This window comes from Stegostoma tigrinum, chromosome 23 (genome assembly GCF_030684315.1).
Source record: "Stegostoma tigrinum isolate sSteTig4 chromosome 23, sSteTig4.hap1, whole genome shotgun sequence".
NCBI classification, from domain to species: domain Eukaryota; kingdom Metazoa; phylum Chordata; class Chondrichthyes; order Orectolobiformes; family Stegostomatidae; genus Stegostoma; species Stegostoma tigrinum.
The window spans coordinates 34549318-34576055 of record NC_081376.1 but is presented as its reverse complement, the minus strand read 5'-3'; the positions used below and the strand labels follow the sequence as shown (position 1 = coordinate 34576055).

At 41.3% G+C, this 26738-nt stretch overlaps 1 protein-coding gene across 2 annotated transcripts in view; it reads right to left on the bottom strand.

The window, feature by feature from the left end:
• LOC125462268 (cytohesin-3) overlaps positions 1 to 26502 on the bottom strand; it is a 68217-nt gene extending 41715 nt beyond the window's left edge. The window contains exon 1 of one of the 2 annotated variants that reach the window (XM_048552104.1): positions 26324 to 26502. In XM_048552104.1, the coding sequence (XP_048408061.1) occupies positions 26324 to 26342 (19 nt within the window). In that variant the 5' untranslated portion in view covers positions 26343 to 26502. Of the gene's footprint in view, positions 1 to 1459; positions 1572 to 26323 lie in introns of those variants that run through there. The other variant, XM_048552107.1, reaches the window with a different exon arrangement.
• Between the last annotated feature and the right edge of the window lie 236 nt (positions 26503 to 26738).

The window sequence follows — 26738 nt, the reverse complement described above, 5'->3', positions numbered from 1 at the left end:
CGGGATAAGGGCATCATTGGCTAAGCCAGCAGTTATTGCCCTTCCAAGAGGGCAGTTAAGAATCAACCACATTGCTGTGGTTCTGAAGTCACATGTAGCTAGTGCAGGTAAGGATGACAGTTTCCTTCCCTAAAGGATATTAGTGGACCAGTTGGGTTTTTTTTCTGAAAACAACAATGGATTCTTGGTCATCAGTAGACTTTAAATGAGATTTTTTTTGGAATCCTGCCATACTGGGATTCAAACTCAGGTTTCCAGAACATCACCTGAGTCTCTGGATTAATAGTCCAGTATTAAAACTACTAGACGCTGCCCCACCTCCGTCCACCCCCACCCCACACCATCCTCCCATACTTATCAAGCTTCCCCCTATCCAGGCTCTTGGCACTAAGCAAGTCCCAGTCAATCAAGGGGAAGTTTAAAATCACTGACCACAGCAACCCTAGAAGCGGGAAAGCTTAAGATGCTGCTTGGCCTGCTGTGTTCATCAGCTTTACACCTTGTTATCTCGGATTCTCCAACATCTGCAGTCACTATTATCTCTGACTACAACAACCCTGTTATTTTTACATTCTTCCATAATCTGTCCACATCTCCGTTCCTCTAACACCCTCCGGCTATCGGGGGGGACCTCTAGCACAATCTCAAAGTGATAGCACCCGTCCTTTTTCGGCACTCTGCCCACAAGGGCTCACTGGATTAGCCCTCCAAAGTATCCTCCCCAACCAGTAATACAACTCCCCCACCTCTCTTACTTACTTGTAATATAAACGAGCCACGGAAAATTGCACTTAAATCGGAAACTTCAATCAACATTTTTATTTTATTCAAAGTCTCCCCATCTGTATACAACTTAATTTTATTAATGGATTCTATAAAATACAGACCACACCTCAGCACATCTATGCCAAGCATAGTTAACCCATAATAGATATAAAACTAAACTTCAAAACAATCATAGATATCTTCAGGTCTTTATAGTATTTGATGATGATGTTAAAAGCTATTTCATCTGTTTACCATTCTGTACGGCTTAATTATGGTACATCTAATTAAATCTCAAGCACATTGAATAGCTTGAAAATAATCCCTTGCATGGCAGACATCAAGGGGTGGGAGAGCAATTTCAATAGAGGACAAGCACTGGGAAATAGAGGGAAATCAGCCATTTGTTGAACTGGACTTTCCTCAGAGCATATTTCCAAATGTAGAAAATTGGTTTAAAATTTGTCCTCTTCAAGACTCACCCATCAGAGAGATTTGCCATAAAGTACCTCTAACACAATTCACCTCCCAAAATATTTCAAAGGTTGGTTTTAGCAAATCAAATAAAATGCTGTGATTGCACTCAAACATTTGAAAAATCATTTTAAAAAGTGGAAACAGAAAACTCTATGATTTTTAAACCTGTTACACTCTGAATAGGCATTGAAAAGATAAATAATTTATGCTTCCATACCCACACAGCTTAGGTGCTACACAAATTGGAAGAAGATCATAACACATTAAACAGCAACTGTGAAACAGGGTCCGTAAAGCTGACTGATTGGCAAGTTAGAGGCTTCATTCTCAATGGTTACTTAGGGTCCCAAGTACTTTTTCTCTTTGAGAACTTGGCTCATCTGACAGAGTGGAAGGATACAAGTAAACAGGAAATATCCAAATGCTCTCCTTGGCCTAAGGCCACATTGCCTCCTCATTCCACAGCCTGACATCCAATCGTTTCAGTTCATTTCCATTTGTTCTGGCCCTATGCTAAATCTACAATACGCTTTAACACACGTCTCACATGTATACTTACATTTGTTTCCCTTGTGTGTGTGTGTGTGCGCACATACTGTAAATATTTCCCCAGTTTATCTAAATAAAATTCCCCAAGTACATCAAGGCATTTCATTACACATTAGTCAGACAGGACATTTTATGAGTCTTTTTTTCAGAAACTAAAATTTCAAACAAAGGCTCCATCTAACCTGTCAGGGTGGCATGAACAATCCCAAGGCACTTCTCAAAATGACAACCAGGGAAATTTTCTTAGTGTCCTGAGTCAATATTCATCAATCAAACAAAACATGGTCAACATCACATTGTTACTTGTGGGAGTCTGTGTGTAAATTGGCTGCTGCCCTTTCTACATCACAGTTGAGACCAAACATCAAATGTAACAAGTTGACTATAATGCCCTTTGGTACAACTGGAGGCCACAAAAGGCACCTTATAAAATCAACATTCAAGATACAGGTAGAATGGTTGAAGTGGATGTTATTATAGTGGACAATGTCAGTTGTCAAGTTTAAGGTCTGAAATGCATTAGAAACAGGGTAGTAACTGTTTGTTTAAAAGATGCAAATTTGGGAATCGGCACTGGTAACGCATTAAAAGGGACCCCACCAATCTGCAAAGGTCTTTTAAGGTGATGGCTTTTTGTAGACACCGTCAATTATCCTGAGGAAAACATTCATTGTTGTCTTGTATCAATCTAAATACTATGGTATTTATGAAATTAACGTCCCTGCATGCTGTAGTTTCACACATAATGGGGTTGATCATTGTTGAGGATACTGAGGAATCCTTTTAATTTTGCTTCTGCGTGAATCTAAATACCTTACACATCAAAATAAATGCAGAAGCCAATCTTACTACATGAATGCATCACTCAAATGAGTTAATGAGGATGAAAAACAAAATATCACTATTGAGAGGAGACCTCTCACTTTGTGTCCATATATAACTGAAAGAATTTTTTTCATATTTTCATTGTCCTACATCTAATTCAAAGAAGCTCACTGTTACTGGCCATTTGTGCTGAGTGAGCCAGGACACTGGCCAGTGTACAACGCAAAATAACAACACACTCTCACACACAGAGATAACAAAGTGTGGAGCTGGACGAACACATCAGACCAAGCAGCATCTTAGGAGCACAAAAGCTGTAGTTTCGGGCCTAGACCCTTCATCAGAAAAGGGGGAGGGGGGCAGGGTTCTGAAATAAATAGGGAGAGAGGGGGAGGCGGATCGAAGATGGATAGAGGAGAGATAGATGGAGAGGCAGTGGGAGAGAGATCCCCTGAGGTTTGACCGGAGGGAGGAGGGTAACTTCTTCAGGTCAGGCATCATTATCTCTGATACACTCTCATGCACACACACAGGTTTACTAGCCAGTTGTGCAGTAATCTGTTTCTAACTGAAAGGTTATTACTGCATCACACCAACTGTAAAACAACTTGCAGAAAATCTGGAACAGGTCCTTGAAAGTATTCCACATAAAAGAAGAGAGTCAGAGTGTAGAAAGATAATGAAGTTGGGGGGAAAAAAGAGCCAATTTCAAAAGTCACCTGGGGTGGGATTTATTAAAAAAAAGTAAGCCCATACACACAATAAATTCTCCTTTCTATCACTCACACTAATACCACATTGGACCAAGCCAGATGCTCAGAGAACAAATACTTTGATAGTTTCTCATTCTTGGAAAATTCTCAAATAAAACCTATGACACCCCACTGTTCATATTTACTGGAACAATATACTTGTGCGAGGCAGCACATCTGATCCCTTTTCAGTCCTAATACCAGAACTACACCAGAGCAACGTTTAACATTCTTTTCAGTCTGCAGCTAATCACAAAAAGTGCCAAGGCAGGAAATAAGTGGGGGAAAATGCTTAAATTTCTCATGGTCACAGGAAACCATTGCATAGCACATATTGTAATGATTCCAAATGAACATGCACATATTGTAATGATTCCAAATGAACATGGCAACAAAATTTCTAACAACTATTCAAAATTCACATGAAATAATACCCTCTACATGTGGAGGAGCAAGTTCTTTGTTAACAGCTATTCCTAATTGAAGCCTCTTAAATGCTAAAGCTATCCTAATTTTCTTTTAAGAGCAACCTCCAGCCTCTGACATTAAAGTGGATTTGAATACACAAGCATAGTTTCACAGAGCGGAGAGCTTATACTGGTGCTGCCACACATCTTGATACCTTGTAAAAGCAGCAGGTTAAAACTAAAATATTACCATTTCAAACTGCAAAAATCAGAGGAGGAAAGATATGCATTTGTACAGTCTTTTACACAGTCTCAGGAAATTCTGAAATACTTTACAGCCAATTAAGTACTTTTGAAGTGTAGTCACTGGTGCATAAAAGAATCACAACAACTAATTTGAATACAAGTTCAAACAAACAAACAAATAAACAAGCAGTCCCATAATCAGATACAATGACATTGACTAAGGGACAAACAAACTCCCAATCCTCTTCAAAACTGTGCCAGAAGATTTTTAGGTCCACCTGAAGAGGCAAATGCAAATTAGCCACAAAATTCCTTAATACAAATGGACCATATCCAGTTTATAACAAAATCACCAACCTGTTCTTTTCACATTTATTACAATTTCACTCAAGCAGAATGAACAAAGAAGACTCAAACAGAGGTTAAGACTAGCACGTAATATCTGAAAAGGGTGGTGGAAGGAAATTCCACAGAAAATCAAGGAATGTTAAAGTCCATTTTCAAAAGAAAACTAGGTGTTGACTTTCTATGGTCCCAATCTTGATTGGAGTCGGACTTCCAAGCAAAGGTCTGGAGTTTGACCAAAAAACTTGCAAGTATGGGTTGAAAACTCAACAGTGCATATTTTTCTTGCTAACAGGTCCCCCATCTGCAATGTGATTTGTTTGACACTAGGGCAGGGAAATGTCTGGAGGCTTCTGAATCCGGAGTAGCCAGGGAGCCTGTGGCAGAATTAGCAAGAGAAGAGTTCTTTGCTCTCCTTTAGCGATTAGCTTTCCTCTTTCCTTCTTTATTCTTTCATGGGATACGGGCTGTTCTGGTAAGGCTGGAATTTATTGCCCAACTATAATTTCCCTTGAACTGAGCAACCTGCTCAGCTATTTCTGAAAAAGTAAGAGTCAACCACATTGTTGCAAATTTGGAGTCATTTACAGGTTACACCAAGTACAGTAATGGGTCACTAAATTGGACATCAGTGAACTAGTTTTTTTTTAATTATTCTTGCATGGAATGTTGACATTGCTAGGAAGGCTGCATTTTCAGTATATTCCTACTAGCCCTTGAAACTGAGTAGCTTTCCAGTGGATTATTAAGAATCAGCCACATTGTTGTAGGTATCGAGTCATATTAGGCCAGACCAGGTAAAGACAGATTTGGTCCCTTAAACAACAGTGAAGCAAGATAACACGGTGTGAAGGTGGATGAACATAGCAGGCCAAGCAGCATCCGAGGAGCAGGGAAGTTTGACGTTTCGGGTCGGGACCCTTCTTCAGAAATGGGGGAGAGGAAGGGGATTCTGAAATAAATAGGAAGACGGGGGAGGCGGATGAAGGTGGATAAAGGAGAAGATAAGGTGAGAGGAGACAGACAGATCAAAGAGGCAGGGTTAGGGCCAGTTAAGGTGAATGTAGGTGAGGAGTTAGGGAGGGGATAGGTCAGTCCAGGGAGGACGAACAGGTCAAGGGGGCGGGATGAAGTTAGTGGGTAGGAGAAGGGGGTGGGGCTTGTGGTGGGAGGAATGGTTAGGGAGGCGGGGACTAGCTGGGCTGGTTTTGGCATGTGGTTGGGGGAGGAGAGATTTCGAAGCTTGTGAAGTCCACACTGATACCCTCGGGCTGTAGGGTTCCCAAGCAAAATATGAGATGCTGTTCCTGCATCTTTCGGGTGGCATCATTGTGGCAATGCAGGAGGCCCAGAATGGACATGTCGTCCAAAGAATTGGGTGGGGGGGCGGAGGGGGAGTTGAAATGGTTCACGACTGGGAGGTGCAGTTGTTTGTTGCGAACTGAGTGTAGGTGTTCCGCAAAGCAGTCCCCAAGGCTCCGTTTGGTTTCAGCGATGTAGAGGGTCATGATCCAGGGGACAGTAGGAGGTGGTGTCGGAGAGTTACCGCCTGGCCTCGGTAACGTTGAGGTCAGTGCACCATACTACAACAGCACCTCCCTTGTCCGCAGGTTTCATGATGAGATTGGGATTGCAGCGCAGGGCTGTACGTTCTGCAGGGGAGAAGTTGGAGTGGGTGAGAGGGATGGAGAGGTTGAGGCGATCGATGTCTCGCTGACAATTAGAGATGAATAGGTTGAGAAAGGGTAGGAGGCCTTGGGGTGGTGTCCAGGAGGAGGGGGTGCGTTGGAGGCAGGAGAAGGGGTCAGTAGAGGCAGGGTTAGTCTCATGATTAAAGAAATAAGCGTGGAGGTAGAGGGGGCGGAAAAATTGCTCAATGTTCAAATGAGAGTTATATTCATCAATGTGTGGTTCGAGGGAGACAAAGCTGAGTCCTTTATTGAGGACTGACCGTTGGTCCTCAGTAAGGGGGAGGTCTGGGGGAATGGTGAAGATTCGGCAGGGCTCAGCATTATTGTCTTGTCTCGAGATGCTGGCTGTAAAGGTGGTGGGCGGAGCGACGTTGCCAGTGGGCAGACCGAAGTCAGCGATGGGCAGACTGACGTGAAGTAAAATGGTTTTTATTATTATAAGTAACACTGACTATGGAGCTGTCATTAGACTAGGTTTTAGTTCCAGATTTTATTAAATTCAAACGTCATCTGTTGTGGTGCCCTCAGAATATTAGCCTAGGTTTCTGGATTACTAATCCTGCCACATTGGCACACTGCCACTGACTGCCTCCTGAAGCAAAGAAACAGAGCCGTCTCTGGGAGAGATAAAATGAGGTTGTGTATCACCTACTATTTAAATTGGAAAATACTTCCTGGGAGTGACTGGCCACCCTCACTTCTGTTAAAGCCAGAAATGGTGGTCCTGGGGTCTGGTTTGAGATTTAAGTTTCATAAGTCATCCAATGCCAACCATCTTAAAATTCTTCTGTGATTCTAAGGAAATGTTGCACTTGCACAATTTACCAACTTCTATTAATCAGAGCAGTTACTTGTCACTAACACTTGATATTTTAAACTAGTTTAAACAATTTGTGATCATAAAAGAACGACAGGCACAACGTATAACTCCGGTACCCTCAGGACAGAGGCCATTAGATGTTCAGGTTGTGCAGTGCCAGGACAGTGTGTCACTTCAAATATGTGCAGGTATTCAAATAGATTTTTTGGTGGAGGCACCCTCAAAGAAACCCTCAGGATAACCTAGTTTACAAAAGCATGTCAGAGCATGGCTGCTCTGGTTCAAATGTTCTTTTCTCAAGCAAAGCCAATACACATTGACACAAACAGTGAAGTTATCTACTACAAAAACTTTTCTGGTTCTCAAACATTTCATGTTTTTGGACAGCCAGATTGTGGGTATTGTACATGCATTAATAAGAAACAAGAATGATGAACATCTTCCACCAGCTCCCACTGCATTCATCTGTCATTCAGCAAATAGCTAACAAAGCTAATCTGTGAGCTAAGATACGAGTAGCCTCTCCCTCCTCCTGGGCCCACTTCACCACTCAATGATAATCATGACCAAACTGATGCTCAATTTTGCAATACTCATGATCTTAAGTTAATTAATTTTTTTTAAGTTAAATCAGGTCAGTCTCAAATTTGAAAGTTTCAATTGACCCACCACTCTCTGGAGTTTTTGGAAAGGACAGTTCTAGGTTATCATTTATGTGAAGAGATAACACAGTGTGGAGCTTGAGGAACATAGCAGGCCAGGCAGCATCAAAGGAGCAGGAAAGTTGACATTTCGGGTCGGGACCCTCATTTACGTGAAGAAATGTTTCTTGGGATCACCCTGGTTTTAATTTTAAGGTTGTGCCCTCTTGTTACAGGCTTCCCCAACCATTGGAGAAATATTCTCTCTGTGATGTAATAAGTTAATCTTAAGCCTCTCCAGAAGCAGTGTTGTATTTTTTTGAATGGGATGATCAAAACCCTGTTCTTTTGGTCTAATGAGTCAACTGCACAACTTTATTAAAATTGCCAATAAGAAATTTGGAAAATGACACCAATTACAGCCTCAATCCTTCAGGAATTTCTGCACTCAACATGTTCAACCCTAACATTTGACCTTAAATACAGAAGGAAAAATATTAACCACCACAAAAAAACAGATTAGTTTACTGATCACCATGCTTTCGAGTTTCTCACCTTTCGACATGCAGAAGAGGTATGCATGAGTGACAGGACAAAAGAAAATCCATTCATGTGGATGCTCAAGTCCTTTACAGGCAATGCAGTACGCATTATGTGAACTGTAGTCACTGCTGCATTGCTTTAAACTGACTGCCTGTGAAACCAGTCTATTCCCTATGGTAGAATAAAACGTGACATTACAAAGGAAGCCAGGTTAGCAACTCACCCAATAGAGTTTCCTGAATTCATGGAAACAACAACTTTACATGGATTAAACTGTCAATGGTTTTTATGTGTGAGGAAGAAAACAAGGAAGTTAGAGAATGGAGCATTGCTTTGTTTTGTTGGAGGGGGAAGGGGAGGTATGTCGAATGGAAACAAATGTTATAAAAGCTAAAACCTCTGAGTCTACTTCTGGTGAAAAGATTAACAAAGAAAGGTTATCCCCCTCCTGCATTCTGACTAATTCCCTGCAAATTAAATCCACATAAAGGAGTCTCTTACATGGAGTGTTTGATCAGGACATAGGCACCATCACAGTAGTAAGCCAATGTAATGAGGAACTGTATTTAATTCTTTTAGTTCAGTTTTTGGAAAGACAATGAAGTAAACTTTGATACATTATGGTTACAAGCATTGATTCAATGTGTATGGCACTTGGCAGAGTTCAACTCCAGAGACTTTAACACAATCCCAAGGCCAAATATTCAGTACAGTGCTGGAGAAATGCCGGAGGTGGCAGCTTTCAGGTCTGCCATCTTAGTACACATAAGCGATCTCATCCATAGGTGAGCGGGACCTTATCCAGCACCCCAGGCAATATTTATCCCTCACCCACATCATATAAAAATATAATTATCTGGTCATTACTACACTGTTGTTTGCAGAAGTTTGCAGATGGCTGCAAATCAAGTTCGGACGTCTTGAGTCAGGAAAGATGCTATATAAATGCCATACAAAGTGTTTTTGTGTATTTTGCAGATCAAGCATCAAGTGTGGCTTGTGGATTTTCTTTCAAGTTCACTTCATTACTGCCAATTTAATGTCCTGAAATGATTTTATATTAACAGTAAGGCTTTTGACTAATAATTTTCTCCCAACACTAAAAGCAAGCTATCTGTTACAATCCCTGAGATAAACAATTTCAAAAGAATTCTCCATGGAAAGATGCAGGAAAGTTATAGATATTCACTCTCGCCACTGGCTTCATTTGAACTTTGTCATATCATACTTTATAGCAATACACATTTCATGCAAGATTCTTTACATTACTTTGCATTTAGGTACAGACTATCCTCTTTGGCAATCCAGGAGATTGAACTAAGCTTAATGACAAATGGCGGATGGGACTCGATGGCCGAATGGCCTTACTTCCACTCCTATATCTTATGATCTTATGGACTATACCCACACTTCTGATGATGAGACAAATTAACTGAAGTTAGCGGTGTTCATCTCAAATGTAATAAAAACAAGACCAATACTAAAGCAGCTTTGTCTCAACCTTAAATGCTCCCAGGACTAATTTCCTTCAGGAATAATACCCCTCCCACTAAATACAATTCATGTTGGTTAAACTGTTGTTGTAGTGGATATATGACTTTCTCTGCCACAATGAAAACTATTTGTATTTTATTACAGCCTTTAACATATAAAAAACATTCCAAAGTACTTCCGCAGGACTGGTTATTGAACATAACTTAACTATGAACCACAAATGGAGATACCAGGCCAAGTAGCCAAAAGCTTGCTCAGAGGTAGATTTTAAGGAGCATCTTAAAAGCACAAGAGACAGGTTGAGAGACACAAGATAACAAAGTGTGGAGCCGGATGAACACGGCAGGCCAAGCAGCATCTCAGGAGCACAAAAGCTGGCGTTTCAGGACTAAACCCTTCATCAGAGAGACACAGTTTATTTAGGGACGGAATTAGCAGCTGAAGGCTTAGCCACTACTGATGAGTGATCAAAATTGGAAATGTGTACAGAGACCAGAATTGGAGAAACACAGATATCTGAAAGTGTAGATAGTGAGAGGGGGAGGTGATGGGACTCCAGAGGGATCTGAAAACAAGAATGAGGTATTTGAACTTGAGCCATTGCTGGACTATGACTCAAAGTACATCAGCGAGATCCTCTGGGGCTATTTTCTGAAAATTATAATGTTGTCTTCTGGTCTTCTAGCGGTCCAAGTTAGTGGCAACAAGGTCAAAGCAAAAGAGTGAGGCTACTTAAAGTGATAAAAAGACAGCCAAGTAACAGGAATTCTAGAGGGTAGTTAAGCGGTAATTAAAAGATAGATTTTAAACAGTGGAACAGAAAAAGTAACAAAACAGTGGATACCAGGAAACTTGTATTGGCACAGTGACTTTCTACCTTTAGGGCATCCGAAAGCACTTTACAGCCAGTGAAATACTTTTGAAGTGTAGTCACTGTCGTAATGGCTAAAACACAAGCCCCCAAAAACGTGACAATGATTTGATAAACTGTTTTAGCCAACATGTTTGCTCATCCAAGGAGTAGCACAGAATTCATGTTGATCTAAGACAGCAATCAGGGCTTTGATTTAATACATCTTCAAAAGACAGTGTGTGACCCTGCAGCTTTCCCTCAATGCTAAACTGGAGCTTCAGCTCAGATTATAGACTCTCAGTCACAGCAAAGTCACTGCTGACTGAAGTTAGAGGGAAGTAGGACTGGAACAGGCCAAGACAGTTGGCTGCTTTTTTGGGGAGAGGATGCAGAAAAAAAAAATCCAATACAGAGGGCCAACACCGCAACATTAGCTATAGGCCTGAGAGATGTTAGAGCTGTATGTAGAGAAACTGCTCCTGGTAACAGACTTAAATGCATTGAAAACCTAATCAAGCCAGACACTCAAGTTGGTAGAAATAGATGGGATTCAGATGGAACCCTTTGTTGGTTATTGGGTTTAATTAGAGTTCAGATTATTTCAGTGATCAGTGGAAAGTCTGAAATATCATTGGAAAGACAACACACTGGTTATGTTCCTACTGAAAGCTAAGTATCTATCAGATTTAGATTTTTTGCCCTCACCCTACTGGAAGCTATAGGAAATTTGCAAGTATTCAAAGCATGGTCAGTGCAATAGAGTACAACGTGTAGTAAGCACCACCTAGTTCCTGCTTATCTAGTTGGATTAACATCCTGTGACCCGGTTTGCAATTTATTCCCACGCCACCCTTTCCTTCAGCAGCTCAACACAAAATTAAATTCTCAGTGAGTAAAGTATAAAACTGTGCACATTAATCCACATGTTGATTTTCTTTTCCTCTCCACACCCCCCAAGACTCCTCCTCCCTTCACCATCTCACCCCTTAGCTTACTAAAGCAGCCTTGGCCAAATTCTACAGAAACAATGAAAAAAACAAAAAAAGATCAAGTGTGGAAGTGGCTTGGAGTAAAAAGAAAGGCAGCAAGAGTCAGAGAAAGACACAGAAAAGGGTAAGAAATAGTATATAAAGGACAGAAAGAGAAAGAATTAGTTGTGGATATATAAAAAAAAACCTCTCTTGATAATTTGATGTAACAGTGTGTGTGGAGCCAGATATGTTTAGAAGATATACATTTTAAATGTGACATCAAATCTATATCAAAAATAATGCTGCATTAAACTTAAACTTCAAGCAAAACCATAGAATCCTTATAGTGGAAGGCGGCCATTCGGTCCATCAAGTCCACAAAGACCCTCCAAAGAACATCCCACCCAGACATAGCCCTCTAGGCTGCACATTCCTGAGTGGGTTAAGACTACAATGGGCAAAGGCCAAACAGGTTGGGACTCTACTCAGTTTAGAAGAATGAGAGGTGATTCAATTAAATGGTGGAAACCTGTTGCTATACAATATTTATTTACAGCCTCTTTTTCACTTCAATGTGCTTGAAATTATCTTCAACATGCAACTACAGGCACAGCAGGAGAGTAACAATGAGTTTGGGGTATTGCCCTTCTCTAAGACTCACCTCTACAATCAGCCATTGGCACTTCATCAACAAAGTTGCCAACCCTTCAGGATTGCTCCAAAGTTTCAAGGAATTTCTGTTACAATTCAGAAAAATAATTTCACAAGGACCTTAAACAAATACATTGGAGATGGCGAAAAAGATGCTTTATTAGGGCATGTTGTTGTTTGAAAGTCGGGGATCATGTGATGGGAGCTCCAAAAAAAAAGGCTTCCAAGTCTATTTGGATGCAAAGTCTCAGGTTCCAGTCAGTTAGGCAACACAATGAGGCCTTTCAGTTCTAGGACAATGCCAAGGTCTGTCCTAGTACAAATTACAGACCCAGAAGGACCTTACTCATGCACTACAGATTCAATCATGCTGCATTAAACTGTAAAAGCATTTAAGATGTGAAAGCTGCCACCCAAACTAAAAATAGCAAAACAACTTAAATTTAAAATGGGTGGATTGAGTCGCATTATTGTGGGCAGAAGTGCAAATCTGCTGAACTTATGCACTTAAGTCACCCAGAGGGATCACACATACCATATCATACACATTAACACACGCACAGAAACTTGAAGGATAAAGTCAAGCAACACATCCAACTTGGAAAGTTCATTAACTGGTGCCAAAAAGAATTACATTATGTTACTGTTTAGAATGTTACCATTTCGTCGTCGCCACCTCTTCTCTGTAACTCTTCCAATCCCCTCCCACCACACCTGCCGACGCACCTCAAATTTTACAAAACTCATGAGTTATCATAAAAATAGACAATTTTTGGAATCAAATCCATTATTTCTATATCTTCCTGCAATTGTTCTACTTTTTTTTAAAGAAACAGCTTCCTTTCAGTACAGCCAAAATGACATTTGTGTATCCAAATACAGAAGGTTTCAACTAGACAGCTCATTGGACACAGAGACAGATATTTTCAATACTAACCTGCTCAGAGTGGTTACTAGATAACAGTCCAACGGGTTTATTTCAAATCACAAGCTTTCAGAGTGTTGCCCCTTTATCAGACAAAGTGAGAGAGAAGCACACAGGCACAGAATTTAGAGGCAGAGAGATCAACGGGCAGAGAGATCAAAAGATCATACAAACAGTGTGACTGGAGTATCGATAAGCTGAATAATAGGTCTCTGCAGGTGATCAAGAGTTTCAGACGGTGTGAGTAAAGTGTCAACAGCTGGACAACAAGCAAAGGGATGATCTATAATCTGATTAAATGAGGCAGAGAGATAATTGCAAAAAATTTATAATAGGGTGGTGCTGGAGACAAATCAAATGACAGGAGTAACGTAATAGATACATGAGTCGCATATCAAAAGTCTGAGTCAAGTAATAAGTAATCCAAAGCTGTACGAACTATTTAAGGTAGAGAGGTCATGACAATTCATCAAGGCGACAGTGTCAAAACAGCACAGTAAGGAAGATTTTACAGATACAGAACAATGTGGTGGAGACACATGTAGTGCGACATGAACCCAAGATTATGGCTGAAGCTGTCTTCATGAGTACAGAAGACAGGTACCGGTACACCGCAGTCCAACAGCAGCAACTCCACATCAGAGAAGTTATGGCATATTCTGAATCAGGTGGTATTTGAACCCAGATTTCCTGATTCAGAGGTAGGGACACTACTACTGCGTCACAGGCACTCAATGGACACAGATATGCATGAAACTGACAGTTAATCCTTCAACCAATCACCAGTAAAACCGAACTGCCTGGTCATTATCACACTGCTATTTTCAGGAACTTGCTAAGGGAAAGCTGGCTTCAGTGATTCCTACAACATGACAAATGATCACATTTTCAGAAGAAATTAATTGGCCACAAAATCCTTTGAGATGTCTGACATATGTGAAAAACACAACTCAAAAATTTCTGTTTCTTTTAACTGTGGCCACAGCCTATTCCATATATTCATTCTCAGAACATGGTGTCACTAGCAAGGCCAGCAGTTATTGCTCATCTATAGCTGCTCAGAGGGCAAATGGGCTTTTTTCTTGATTCACTGTGGTAATTTGATACTGTGAACAGACAACAGTTTTCGTTCCTTGAAAAGGGTAATGGTTAAGTTTACATTTGACAATAGTCCAATAATTTATTATCGTCTTTTTCTTCTCAAGTTTTTCTTTTAAGCTGAAATTATACTGTCAAGCTACCCCAGCAGATCATGCGCTCCTACGCTCCTTATTATTCAACCACACCTCCAAATTGTTCACCCAGTAACACAACTACTACACATTATCCATGCTCCAACGAAAATATTCTAGAAATATACTGAACAGATGGGGCTATTCTATATTTTCCTAAATGGAAACAAATAGTAAGGGACAGACATCCCTTTGTGTTTTAATCTGCATATCATCATGCTCTTATGGAAATATCTTTTTACAAGCACAATGAGAACCATCTTTCTCAGCCATGCCTCAATACTACATCTGCGAATTTGCACTCAGTATTTGGCTGCAAAGCCCATTGTGATGTGTCAACAATCCTTGTCTTATCTTTAGGAAAGCTTTACCAGAAAATAGTAAGTATTCCATTACATTCAATTTTGATGTTTCCTTACTGCTCACAAAGAGAACCCATTTTCATAATTTAAAAGCCATGCAATTTGTAGCATGCATCGTACAATTCAATTTACTCTAAAATAGATTCATTTTGCTATTTAGTTGGTCAGACTAAATTTAATGATTCTGGTTACCAACCTTTCTTGCAACAGGAATACTTTGTCCTTACCGTATCACCACCACTCAGCTTCTAAATGGTCCACACAAACTAATACGTAGAACCACACAGAAACAAAAACATTTCCAACAATGCTTAATGGAGCAGTCTAGATTAAAAGGAAAAACAGACTTATATAGCACCTTTCACAACTACCGGATGTTTTGACAGAGCATCACAACCAAGTATTAATTTTTGAAGTGATCCTAATTATAATGTGGGAAACAGAGCAGCCAATTTGTGCGCAGAAAATCTATTGTTGACTGCATGACAAATTTGGCTAGGACATTAGGAGCAACTGTCCTGCTCTGTTTCAAGTAACATCATTGAATTTTTCATGCCCAACTGAGAGCGGTCAAGGCCACAGTTTTATGTCTCATTTAAAAGACCAAGGCTAAACAGAAGAAAAAGTCAACAGGTTCAGAGGCAACTAACATTCTATGCCCAATTTTCCACTATGTATTTCACTCAACAACTGGCACTAAAAGGTGATAATCCTTGTCCTAACGACTGTCTAAGGCAAACTTTCTGAAAAAGCCTTAGGGTGTAAAGCACAGAAAGAGGACATTTGACCTGATCAGTTCATGCTGCCATTTATGCTTCACTTGACTGGTCATCCTTCTTCATCTAAATTTGTGCTCTTAAACCACTGCAGTCTTCTCCTTAAACGTATCTATTGTGATAAATGTGTATAGCATTATTATTTGGGGATACGAATTTTTAAACTAGACAGTTTTTTTCTGATTCAGTTTTGTGAAGTTAATTTTGTTTTAAAGAAGTCAAAAAGTCATTTGGAATACTTACCTAAATATGTAATTTCCAAGAAATCATGTGATTCAATTAAATACCCATCAAACTACCTGTTGCATGAATAGATTAAATGTTTACACCACTGAGTTTACGGCTCACAGGAAAATATACCAAGTATCACAAGTTTACACTGACTGCAGGTCAGAAGAATCAAGCTTTCACCATTGCCAAAGGGCTTTATTTTGTGAAGTCTCCAAGCTGTGAAAATTTACATAGGTCTTTTCAAGTTGTTCAGCACTGGTAGGAGCCAGCTAAGTGACAAATTAGAGACAGGAATGACATGTTTCTTGTACTGGTATTTGTAAAAGATATTACAGGAAAATAGGCTGAAACTTTATTTTGCTGTTAATACTAAGATTTTTGCTAAACTTGTGCAGATCTGAACAGCATCTTATAGGAAGAACGTGACTGCACTGGAGAGCTCAGAGAGGAGGGTTGCCGGGGCTGTGGTCCCTTCACTATGAAGGGAGGTCAGCCAGGCTTGGGATGTTTTGTTTAGAGCAAACAGGGCTGAGAGATGACCTGATTGAGATGTATAAATTAATGAAAGGCATGGACAGGGTTGATAGGAAGCAGTTGCTCCCCTTAGTTGAAGGGTCAATATCAGTAGGGACATAATTTTAAGGTGACAGTCAGGTGGTTTAGAGGGAGTTTGAAGAGAAGTTTTGTTCACCCAAAAGTTGGTGGAAATCTAGAGAGCACCACTTGAGAAGCAGCAGAAGTAGAAAACACCGCAACCTTTAAAAGCCATGTGGATGAGTACCTGAAATGTTATAATATTCAAGGCTATTGGTAAAGCACTGGGAAGTGAAGTAAGTGTAGACAAGTCACCACAGACTTGACAGGCTGTAGGGCCTCTCTGGTGTTATCTGACTGACTTTTTGTGTAAAATACTTGCATTTTGTTAAAGAACACTGGCAACCTCCTGTTAATATTAGTAATCAGCACTGTAAGCAAAAGCAAAAATTAAACTTATGATCTATCAAGTCAAGTTTCACTGTAGGATCTTATTTGTCCAGTATTACCATCAGCTGAGATCATAGTAAAGCTATTTTTCTAACCACTTCCTGTGATATACTGAGTTCCCCATTCTCACCATTCTTTGAGTGGAGTTGTTGCTTCTGAATGGTTGCTTCCTTGGTGACCATCTTAGACGGATAGCCTCTAGTCATGGACCACCCCTCCCAAAAAAGTGGAAGCATTCACACTATATCCATGCTATCAAAATTTATCACTTTAAAGCCTGCTATCAGTTCACTATTCTGGTCCTTCTCTTTCTCCCTCCCCGCAAACGGGAACTGTGACCCAAAATGTTCACTCTTTCTTACATGTATACCCAAACATTTCTGATCCTTATAAACCTTCGCTGGACCTTCTCCAGTGCCTTTGTAACCACTTCATAATCTGGTGACTAGAATTGTATTTGGTGTCTTCTAACCAAGGTTGGATAAAGGTTTAGCACAAATTTTTCTACTTTTCAAAGTTATTCCAACTCACTTTTCTTAAAAAAAAGTTTACTATTTCTGGAATTGGGGAAGGGCAAAGATGGAATAGGACAAGGTGCATCCAAGATACTAACTGTTCTCACCGCCTTGCACCTTTACAAGACAAATTTTTTTGTAGTCTCTCTGTGTAATAATTAACACCATCTATTAAACACGGATGATGAAAACAAACAAACATTCAAGCATCTGCGGAAGGGTGGAACTCTCACAAGGTCATCGGTTGGCTATATTCATCACAGCATCACCATCATACAGTCTAAGCAGGGCACAGCCAGCCTGTTGAAAGCTTTGGCAATTTCGCAAGATTAAAACGTACAGCAAGTAAAACAACAGGTGGCTTTGCTTAACTGCAGCACAACACTAAAAACCAAACAAAATAAACTTGCCTTTATCTAGTCCCATTGACAACATATCTAAGCCCTTTAATGTCTAAAGCAATTGCAAGTATAGTCACAGTTGTAATGAAAGGAAAACACAGGAACCTAACCATCTTGGTAATTTGTTCTTTGGTGATGTTAATGGAAGAATAAATGTACACTAGGATACAAGGGAGGATTCTGTTGTCTTCACAAGAGAAGATTTACTTCATAAGAGTTCTGGGGCTGACAGACTTCATCATGAGTGGGTGAAGTTGGAATAGTTCTCTGTAAGAAAAAAAATCAGGTGAAGCAAGAAGAAATTTGATACAGGTGTTCAATGTCACAAGAGGCCCAAACTGAGCAGATAGGAAGATGGGAATTGTTCCCATTGGCCTAAGGGTTGAGAATCAAGGACATTGATTGGGAAAAAGAATCAAAGCCATAAATGCAGCAAATCAAACTGGAATACATTCCTTAAAAGAACAGAGCATTAAGGTTCAATTATGACTTTCAAAAAGAGAATCAGTAAATAGTTGATGGTAAAATCTTTGCAGTGTCACAGGGAAAGAGCAGAGGAGTGCATGGCAACACAATGGCTTAGTGGTTAGCCATGCTACCTCAGAGCACCAGGGACCTGAGTGTATGGAGTTTGTACGCTCTCCCCATGTCTGCATGAGTTTCTGCTGGGTGGTCCAGTTTCCTCCCACAACCCAAAGATGTGCAGGTTAGGTGGATTGGCCATGTAGCAAATTGGACTAGCAGCAAATATGGGGATACAGAAATAGGGGCAGGAAGTTGGGTCAGGGTGGGAGGGTCGATGCAAGATTTGGTGGGCTGAATGGCTTCTTTCTGCATTGTAAGAATTCTAAGTTGGGCTTGCTGAATTTCTTGTTGGCACAGGAAATGGGCCAAATGGACTTCTCCTGCACTGTACACATTCTATGATCCGAACAAGTGGCACAAGATCTTTCCACCCACTCTACACGGCGAAGGGGCCTTGGTTTAATGTCCCATCTGTGTAAATCTGTCCCACACATAATAAATGAACAACTGCCATAGCCTTCATATTTTTCATTCATCTATCCCAAACATCAGATGGAATATCTTTGAAAGTCAAAGGGGAGATAGTTATATTGTTTCTTGTTGGGAGATGTCAAACAATGCAAATGTTGCTTGTTACACAATGAAAACACAGCAAACAAAATATAACAATCAAATTGAAGCCTGGCTAATTCAGTTGGTAGAGCATGAGACTCTTAATCTCAGGGTCGTGGGTTCAGGCCTCATGCTGGGTGTCTTTGTTTCTTTGTAAATAATTTGGATGTAGGGGTGGAAGGGTGGATTAGTAAATTCACGGACGATACGAAGGTGGGTCGAGTTGTGGATAGTGCAGAGGGCTGTTCTAGGTTACAAAGGGACACTGGTAGGATGCACAGATGGCTGAGAAGTGGCAGGTGGAGTTTAACCCTGAAAAGTGAGAGGTGATTCATTTTGGAAGGACAAACTTGAAAGCAGAACACAGCGTTAACGGAAAGATTCTTGGCGGTGTGGAGGAGCAGATGGGTATCGGGATTCATGAGCACAGTTCTCTGAAAGCTGTCACCAAGGTGGATAGAGTTGTTAAGGAGGCATATGGTATGTTAGCTTTCATTAATAGAGGGATTGAGTTCAAGGACCATGAAGTTATGCTCCAGCTATACAAAAGCCTGGTTAGACCACATCTGGAGTATTCTGTCCAGTTCTGGTCGCCTCATTACAGGAAAGATGTGGAAAAGTTGGAAAGGTGCAGAGAAGATTTACCAGGATGTTGCCTGGAATGCAGGGAAGGTCTTACAAGGAAAGGTTGAGAGCGCTAGGGCTTTTCTCATTAGAACAACAAAGGATGAGAGGTGGCTTGATAGAGGTGTACAAAATGATCAGAGGTATAGATAGTGTGGACAGCCAGAAATTTTCTCCTAGAGCGGAGGTAGCTATTACAAGGAGGCACAGTTTTAAAGTGCGTGGAGGTAGATAGCAGGGAGATGTCAGAGGTAGGTTCTTTACTCAGAGTGGCAGGGGGCGAGAAACGCATTGTCAGAGAGGTTAGTGTAGTCGGCCTCATTCGGGGCATTTAAGCAGCTATTAGATAGGCATATGGATGATAGTATAAGGTGGAGTGGAGGTTAGCTAGACCTTAGGTTTAAGGTAAACGTTCAGCACAACATCGTGAGCCGAAGGGCCTGTACTGTGCTGTACTGTTCTATGTTCTAAATGAAACAAAACCCCAACATGAACAAAACATTGCTGCAACTTGGTCTGTACACAAATTAGTCTTCACAGTCTCACAGAAACTTTGTGTTTAGAGAAATAAACATAGTTTACCATGCAACATTGTTGTTGTGGAAATGCCCTTGCATTAATACAGGTATCCTGTCACAACATGCAAAATTAACATGACAACACAACCAATGTTTTACAGTTACAATCTTGCACTGTTCAACGTCAAAAATCAGCCACCTATCTTGGAAAAAATGGCAAATGGAACTAAAGCACAGGGAGATTGAGGAAAGAAAGAGGGAAGGATGGGAATGGAAAACCAAAAAATCCCTGGTGTTCCAAAGGAATGCACCAGAGTCTGCAAGCAGGCTCCTTTCCCACCCTCTGTTTACAGATGTCACAATACAGACAAAAATAGATTTCAATGTTCAAGGTTAGAGCATCACAATTTCAGATGCTCAAAATTATAAAATCCTTATGGCAATCATTAGTAAAAATAATGAAAACCAAAAGTGAAGAATCCTCTGGGGCTCCACGAATCATTGCAAACCAATACAGTTTCCATAACTACCCTCCAATTCCCTCCCACGCATATAAACAGTTGTATATTCTCCCTAGTGACCATTGTAATTACAATTCACCAATTGTTCTTTTTACTCCCTAAGTGTTTTATTTATAAAGTTATCTTGAATATGCTATTGTATACCGTCAGATGTTTTGCCCTCATGTATTCCTTCAAGCAATGAGACATTTTCCTACCCTATCAATGACTTGGAATTCCCTGGAAAAACATTGATATAAGACCCTAAGACTGTAATATGTAGCAGTTACTTGTGTCCTTTTTAGATCTAAACATTTTAATTCTTATCCTTTCCAGATGTTTCTGGACAGCAGCTTTAATGGTTTGTTTTGTTAATATCTTTTGCTCCAGTAATTACTCTCTGGCGCACTTAAATTACTGCATAATTACTTGCCTTTCTCTATATTAGATGGGATTGCCATCAGAAAAGAGATTTTCAAAGTCCCTTAGGTTCACAGCTTAATACATTATATGACAATACAGTGAAGTGCTTATCTCAGTCCCTTATTTTATTTTCTGAAAGAAGGACTGATTTTTTTTCTGAATTCTGCCTCCTCCTCTGGCCCACTTCAAATCACAGCACAGCCATCTATGAGTAAGACATTCCCCACTTCAAGAACACATGGATATTCTGCTCTTCAACTCCAGGATGACTTGATCACAGTCCTGGAGGAATTATTGCTGCTGCAACATTTTCCACCCAAGCTCTATCCGGACCGAGCCAACCGGGCTGTCTTTGAGCAGCAAGGGAGGCTACTTATCTGGGAAAACTAGATAGGTTACCCATCTCCCTAACCATCTCAATTTTGCAATTTTCCTTACAACAAAGAATTCTCGTTTCAATGATCATGTTTCAAGCTCAGTTTTTAAAATTCCTAACATGCTCATGGCTACATAAATTGCTTCCAGATTCTACTTCAACTTTACAAGAAAAGTCATTGGTATTTTAGTCCTGCCAGGGATGATTACAGAATGGTTACATCAAATCAACTAGTGATCCAGAGACTTGACCAACGATAGAGAACTGAACTCAAATCCCAAAAAGGCAGGTGAAAAATTTAACCTCAGTTAATTAAATAAATCTGTAGGAAAAAGCTGCCACAAGATTTTCATTAAAAAAAATCCAGATTCCCTAATACACTTCAGAAAAGGAAATCTGATCTGGCCTATATGTGACTCCAGACCTATTTCAAATGCACTTGACTCATAAAACAAAGAACTGCAGATGCTGTAAATCAGAAACAAAAACAGAAATTGTTGGAAAAATTCAGCAGCTCTGGCAGCATCTGTGGAGAGAAATCAGAGGTAACGTTTCGATTTGACTGACTCTTGTTGGAAATCTAACACAAAAACTCTGTGGAGATGTTGTCAGACCTGCTGGCTTTTTCTAGTAATTTCTGTTTTGTCCTTGACTCTTAAATGCCCTCTGAAATAGCCTAGTAAGCTGTTGTCTCCACCTTCTCTCACTTTATCACAGATGGACCATAAATGCTAAACATCTATATCTCACCCATTTCGATATACTTTGCAGTTATTCCATCCTGCCATCAAATGTGAGACTCCCCAAGTTTCTTAATATGACACCTAGCCCGCCACAATTGCCTTCTGTACTTGCATGTCTCTTTCAACTATTTAAGACTACACTATTTCTTGAAAAACATCTTCTTCCCTCGTTAAATAGTGCCAAAAGCTCAACTCATGTTGCTTGTGCAGACACAAGAAAAATATATGCCTTCTTTTTTGGTAAATTAATCTTAGTTTTAGATGCCTGCCAACTCTATAAAAATAAAATACCATGGATTCTTCCACTGATGAAATAAGTTTAACCCCAAAAGCAAAACAAACCAGCAGTCAACATAACTTCTCTTGAAAAGCACATCTTAGATCAGTTTCCAAATGCTGCCTCTTCTCACTGCAGTGTAAGTATTTTATAATATTAGATTAAACTAAAAATTTTCAGAAGTACAATATTACTCAGGCAAAATTACAATTTGCAGCAATTCAAGATGGCATGTTGTAAAGTATTAATCTGTGTGGATACCAACAGGTCACTCATATGTCAAGCATGTTGATAATATAAGTGTGGACGCGACAAACATGTATCTTTGCACAAATCTACCAGAAAACAACATTACAATTTGGGCTTCAGTTCAACAGGAAATTCATTCACAGGTTTAAGCGAGGGATGGAACTGGACACTTCATCTGTGACAGCACCACAGTCCAAATCATTATGAGGCTGCCAATAGTCACTGATTAGTAATTTCTGTCTCTTCCCTCCCTGACTCCTACTCCAATACCAATCCCACACGCCCAATATGAAACAATTACAGTATAAAAATAAGAGTCAGTAAACAAAGGTATTAGAATACACTGCTGTTGAGGGAAAGAATCTAAAGATAAACATTAAAATTTTATACATTAAAGTGATTGTGAGGATAACTACTAAGAGGAAATGAAATCATGGGAATTACTTTTCACATATGTTCAGGAAAGAGAAAAAAATACAGGAAACCCATCTGATCCTAGGAAATGGCTCATCAGTTTGTACCTACACTTCACAAATTATGTGTCAATTGGTAATTGCAAGTTGGATGCCAAGTTAATATACTTGGCTAGCTGTATTTGCAAATATAGTACGTTGCAAGAGGTTAAAGTGCACACTGTCCTTGGCTGAATGTATTCTTGACTGGATTACTTTGGAGGAAGAAGAAAGCAAATTGCATTTGAAAAACAAAGAATGGAGGTTCATATAGGCAGCTGGTCACTTGACAAATGCACGGAAACAGGATGCATGCTACTCAAATTATTTTAAAAACAGGCTGATGAGTATTTTCATTTGTAAGGGATGGAAGCAAAAACCATATCTTATATGCACCATCATTTAGGTCCCAAAACAATAAGCAAATGAGTAATCAGTCAGTTGTCAGTTGGGATTGCCACTGGCCTTCCAAAGGTAAACCCTGAACTTACAGTAATGGAGAACAGTATAGCAAAGGATGACAACAGGTAACACATGAACCACTTGCCAAAAGAATGATGCCCTCGTAGTGTAGATTTTCCAGGAAAACAATGTGAAACTTGTCAAAATTGAGCTGCTGAGAGTGTGTATGAAGAAACCTGAATGACGGTGCAACAATCTCAGAAAACTCCATAGTGGAGAATGCAACAATGCAATTTTATGGCATTTATGGTCAGCCTGGAATGTTAAATAAATCCCACAAGTCAGCAGCAGAAAAACATGAAAACTAAATTAACTACACCAAACATTTTAGCCTTTTGTAAAGTTTGCCATGAGATCATTTCAGAGAATCCTGCAAAAATAGTTACACTGTCAGCACGAAGACAATGAACATTTGAAGGCCACAGGAACACAGATTAAAGAGCACAACAATACCCAATTAGATAACTCTGAATAGTTCCCTGTGCGCATCGCTTTGCAAGTGTATCCTGAAAGATTGAGTCCTTTACATCATGCAGGTTTCAACAACATTCAACAGATTTACCCCAACACAGGCACGATAGGTTGACTATCCTCGATCAGTGCTGTCACATGTCACAATTCTCACCTACCCTGAAGCTAGTTAACAATTTTCTCCTTCCCAAACTGCATGACGAAACAGAAAACCATGTGTGGCGTTGATTAGACCATTCCAAGTCGGAATGTTGGATTCACACTTAACCAAAATGTAGAGGTTACAGGAAGGGAGGAGGTTAGAACTGGTATTGACTACCTCCAAGCTTATGCAAAGAGTGGGAGGAATGGGAGAGAAGGAAAATAATTACCTAAGAATCCTCATCAGTATCCACCTATGGTGGAAAGTGGGAGTTAGATGGTGGGAGGCAACAAGATTTAGCTCAACTGCTCCTCACAATCAATTAGTATGCATGATCTACCTTCATGCTTGTCAAGGGCAATTTGGGGCAAGTTACAGTAAATCTATCACCCTAGGATCCTCACCACCATGTGTGTTCAAAATTAAAAGGTATCTAGTTACAATGACTGATCAAACTGCATTATGAACAAGGTTTAATGCTCAGTCTTTACAGACTGTACGTCTCTTGCTTAATTTGGACAGTAACAGCTTACAGTACAACTAGGACAGTCATATTGATAACGAAACACATTGGCCTCATTTGAGTTCAACACAAATAGCGAGCTCCATCTGGAAACTAGCAAGTTTAAATTATCACTGTTAATCAGTGAAAAAGTCATATTGGTGCAGCAAAGTATGGGGGAAAACTTTACAATTTAACTCAGAGTTGAGATTTAAAAACACTCCTCGCAAAGGAGGGAATACGGTTACAACAATTGTACAAGGTTACAGAGACTTTTTGTGTCAAATGCACATTTAACGTAGTTACACAGCACATTGACAGCAGCAACACATCTAATTAGCAACATGCTTGTTACAATATAAATACTAAAACGCAGGATAAGATGCCCATTATTTGACTGGGAGACAAATACATTCCAAGAAACACTGCCCCCAATGTCAGCACGCATCTCTCAATAAAACACAGGGGCATCTGTAGAGAGAAACGGTGGAGGTGACAACAGGTTCACCACACAGTAATGCAAGTGGAGAGACTGAGGGAGAGGAGGTGAAGAAGAAAATCAAACAGAAGTTTGAAGGAAACCTAATGTTGATCCAGAACGGCCTCTGTTATTGCAGTGGGGTAGGATGCTTGCCTTGAAGTGGAGGCCACTGGCCGGGCTGCAGTCCCAATCCCTCACTTGGTTCGCACCACCAGCCCTCCACTTCTTCTGCACCAACCACCCCTCCTCTTCCTCCACCAACCCCCTCCCTGGTCAACACTCCTCTTCCCCCATCACTCCTTACCCAGCCCCCATTCCTCCTCCTCTCGCCCCCTCTTCCCATCCTCCTCCTCCTCCTCTCCCTCCCTCTCCACATCTCACTCCCATTCCTCCTCCTTCCCTGGTCAACACTCCTCTTCCCCCATCGCTCCTTACCCAGTCCCCACTCCTCCTCCTCTCGCTCCCCCTCCCCATCCTCCTCCTCCTCTCTCTCTCTCCACATCTCACTCCTATTCCTCCTCCCACTCCCTCTCCTCCTCGTCCTTCTCTGTTTCCGCTCCCTCTCCTCCTCCTCTTCTTCCCGCTCCCTCTGCTCCACCTCCCTCTCCTCCTCTTCTTCCCGCCCCCTCTCCTCCTCCTCCTCTCGCTCTCCCTCCTCAACCTCCTCCTCTTCTTCCCGCTCCCCCTCCTCATCCTCGTCCTCCTCTCACTCCCTCTCCACATCCTCGTCCTCCCGCTCCCTCTCATCCTCGACCTCCTCCCGCTCCCTCTCATCATCCTCCTCCTCCCGCTTCCTCTCCTCATCCTTGACCTCCTCCTGCTCCCTCCCCTCATCCTCGACCTCCTCCCGCTCCCTCTCATCCTCGACCTCCTCCCGCTCCCTCTCATCATCCTCCTCCTCCTGCTCCCTCTCCTCATCCACCTCCCGCTCCCTCTCCTCATCCACCTCCCGCTCCCTCTCCTCATCCTCGACCACCTCCCGCTCCCTCTCATCATCCTCCTCCTCCTGCTCCCTCTCCTCATCCTCCTCCTGCTCCCTCTCCTCATCCACCTCCCGCTCCCTCTCCTCATCCTCGACCTCCTCCCGCTCCCTCTCCTCATCCTCGACCTCCTCCCACTCCCTCTCATCATCCTCCTCCTCTCGATCCCTCTCCTCGATCCCTCTCCCTCTCGATCCTTCTCTCCCTGATCCCGCTCCCTCTCGATCCCTTTCCCTCGATCCTTCTCCCCCTGATCCCACTCCCTCTCGATCCCTCTCTCCCCGAACCCTCTCCCCCGATCCCTCTCCCTCGATCCTTCTCTCCCTGATCCCGCTCCCTCTCCCCAGATCCCACTCCCTCTCGATCCCTCTCTCCCCGATCCCTCTCCCCCGATCCCTCTCCCTCGATCCTTCTCTCCCTGATCCCGATCCCTCTCCCCCCGATCTCTCTCCCCGATCCCTCTCCTCCCTCCGAGTCCCTGCTCACGAACAGTTTGATATATTGTAGTTTCGGGCTCTATTAGTTCTTACCCTGTGGATCCGCTTCCATTCTGGATGCGGTAACGAAAGCTGAGGGGGATAGTGAATGGAGAGGTGGCGATTAAACCAGTTAACTAGCAGTTAACTAGCGCTCTGACCAGGTGACCAGCTCGCGACGTTTGTTTATGAATCGGCTCGACGCAGAAAAAACTGATCCACCAAAACCGCAACGTCACCCAGTCACGTGACCCAACCGACCCCGCCCTTGCACGTAACCAATGACGAAACCGGGGGTGCCAACAACAACCTGTAATTAGATAGCGCCTTCAAGACAGTATCTAGGGTTCTTAAAAATGTTACTCTTTTTCAAACTATCCAATTTCCCTTTCTAAAGTTACTTCTACATCATCATACAATGAGGAAAGAAGCTACTCAACCCTTGAAACAGAACTAGTAGTGACAATGG